The sequence below is a fragment of the Mesitornis unicolor genome, unplaced genomic scaffold, assembly GCF_000695765.1.
Source record: "Mesitornis unicolor isolate BGI_N332 unplaced genomic scaffold, ASM69576v1 scaffold21040, whole genome shotgun sequence".
Classification (NCBI taxonomy): domain Eukaryota; kingdom Metazoa; phylum Chordata; class Aves; order Mesitornithiformes; family Mesitornithidae; genus Mesitornis; species Mesitornis unicolor.
This window is the reverse complement of record NW_010156512.1, coordinates 4,862-5,851: the sequence shown is the minus strand read 5'-3', so window position 1 is coordinate 5,851 and position 990 is coordinate 4,862. Positions and strand designations below refer to the sequence as shown.

Genomic DNA, 990 nt, shown 5'->3' with positions numbered 1-990 from the left:
GAACCCGGCGGGGGGCTTCCTGTCATAGGCACTGTGGAGGAGAGAGGGGCCAGGGTGACAAGGCTCACGAGTGAGACAGGACCCTGCGCTGTGGTGGCCACCCTGTTACCTACCAGCAGTTGTAGAGGCACTTGTCCCCATAGCCGGCGCAGAGAGCCTGCTCGTGGCTACAGGACGACAGCTCAGAGGAAGGGCTGTGCAGTTCCCGCTTGATCTTGGCCGGTGGCGGGGCATGCAGGACCACTGCAACGAGAGTAAGGGGGATACAGGTGCACCCACATGCGAGGAGGCGATGGGAGATGGCGCCCCTGGGGATCATCCCCCTTTACTTGGGAATCAGGTGCTGAATTGATCCGCCCCAGCAACCCAACATTGGCAGGGGGATGCTGGGACAGCTCCACTGGCCCAGGACATCGGTCACAGAGGGGGAATCCTTTCCCACTGGGATCCAGGAGGGGAATGGCACAGGACGAGAGGGGAACAGGCAGCTCGATGACAGCCACAGATGAGATGCACGCCTGGGCCTGGCCAAAAGCCCCTCAGCAAGAGGGGACATGAGCCCGGGCACCTGTCACAAGAAACAAGGGGGCTTGAGAGCATGGAGCTTCCAGAGCTCAGGGACATGGTCTAGTGGTGGACTTAGGGCTGGTTCTGTGGTTGGACTTGATGACCTTACAGGTCTTTTCCAACCAAAACCATTCTGTGATTCTCATAAGCAGGATGCAGCAACCTGGTCGCGTGTAGGGGTGTGCCCAGCTCCCAGTTAGCTGGGCAGCTAGGATCCACCTTCCCCCAGCCATGGAGACCCAGTCCCGGGGTCCCACAACACAATGAGTTCAGGCACCAAACGTCCCATTACACCCAAATCCTTTTCAGTCCCCCCCCAAAGCCCGCTTGCAATATCTAATTTTAAACCAAGTAATATATGCTTAACCTAATTAATTTCTAAAAGCGGGTGCTCTAGGAAAGGGAAAGCGCCTCGGAGATCTT

General features: G+C 57.5%; 1 protein-coding gene across 1 annotated transcript in view; it reads right to left on the bottom strand.

Annotated features, from left to right (window-relative positions):
* ETV5 (ets variant 5) overlaps window positions 1-990 on the bottom strand; it is a 10,268-nt gene that overhangs the window by 4,459 nt on the left and 4,819 nt on the right. The window contains 1 exon segment of the mRNA XM_010193415.1: window positions 114-243. Coding sequence (XP_010191717.1) covers window positions 114-243 — 130 coding nt within the window.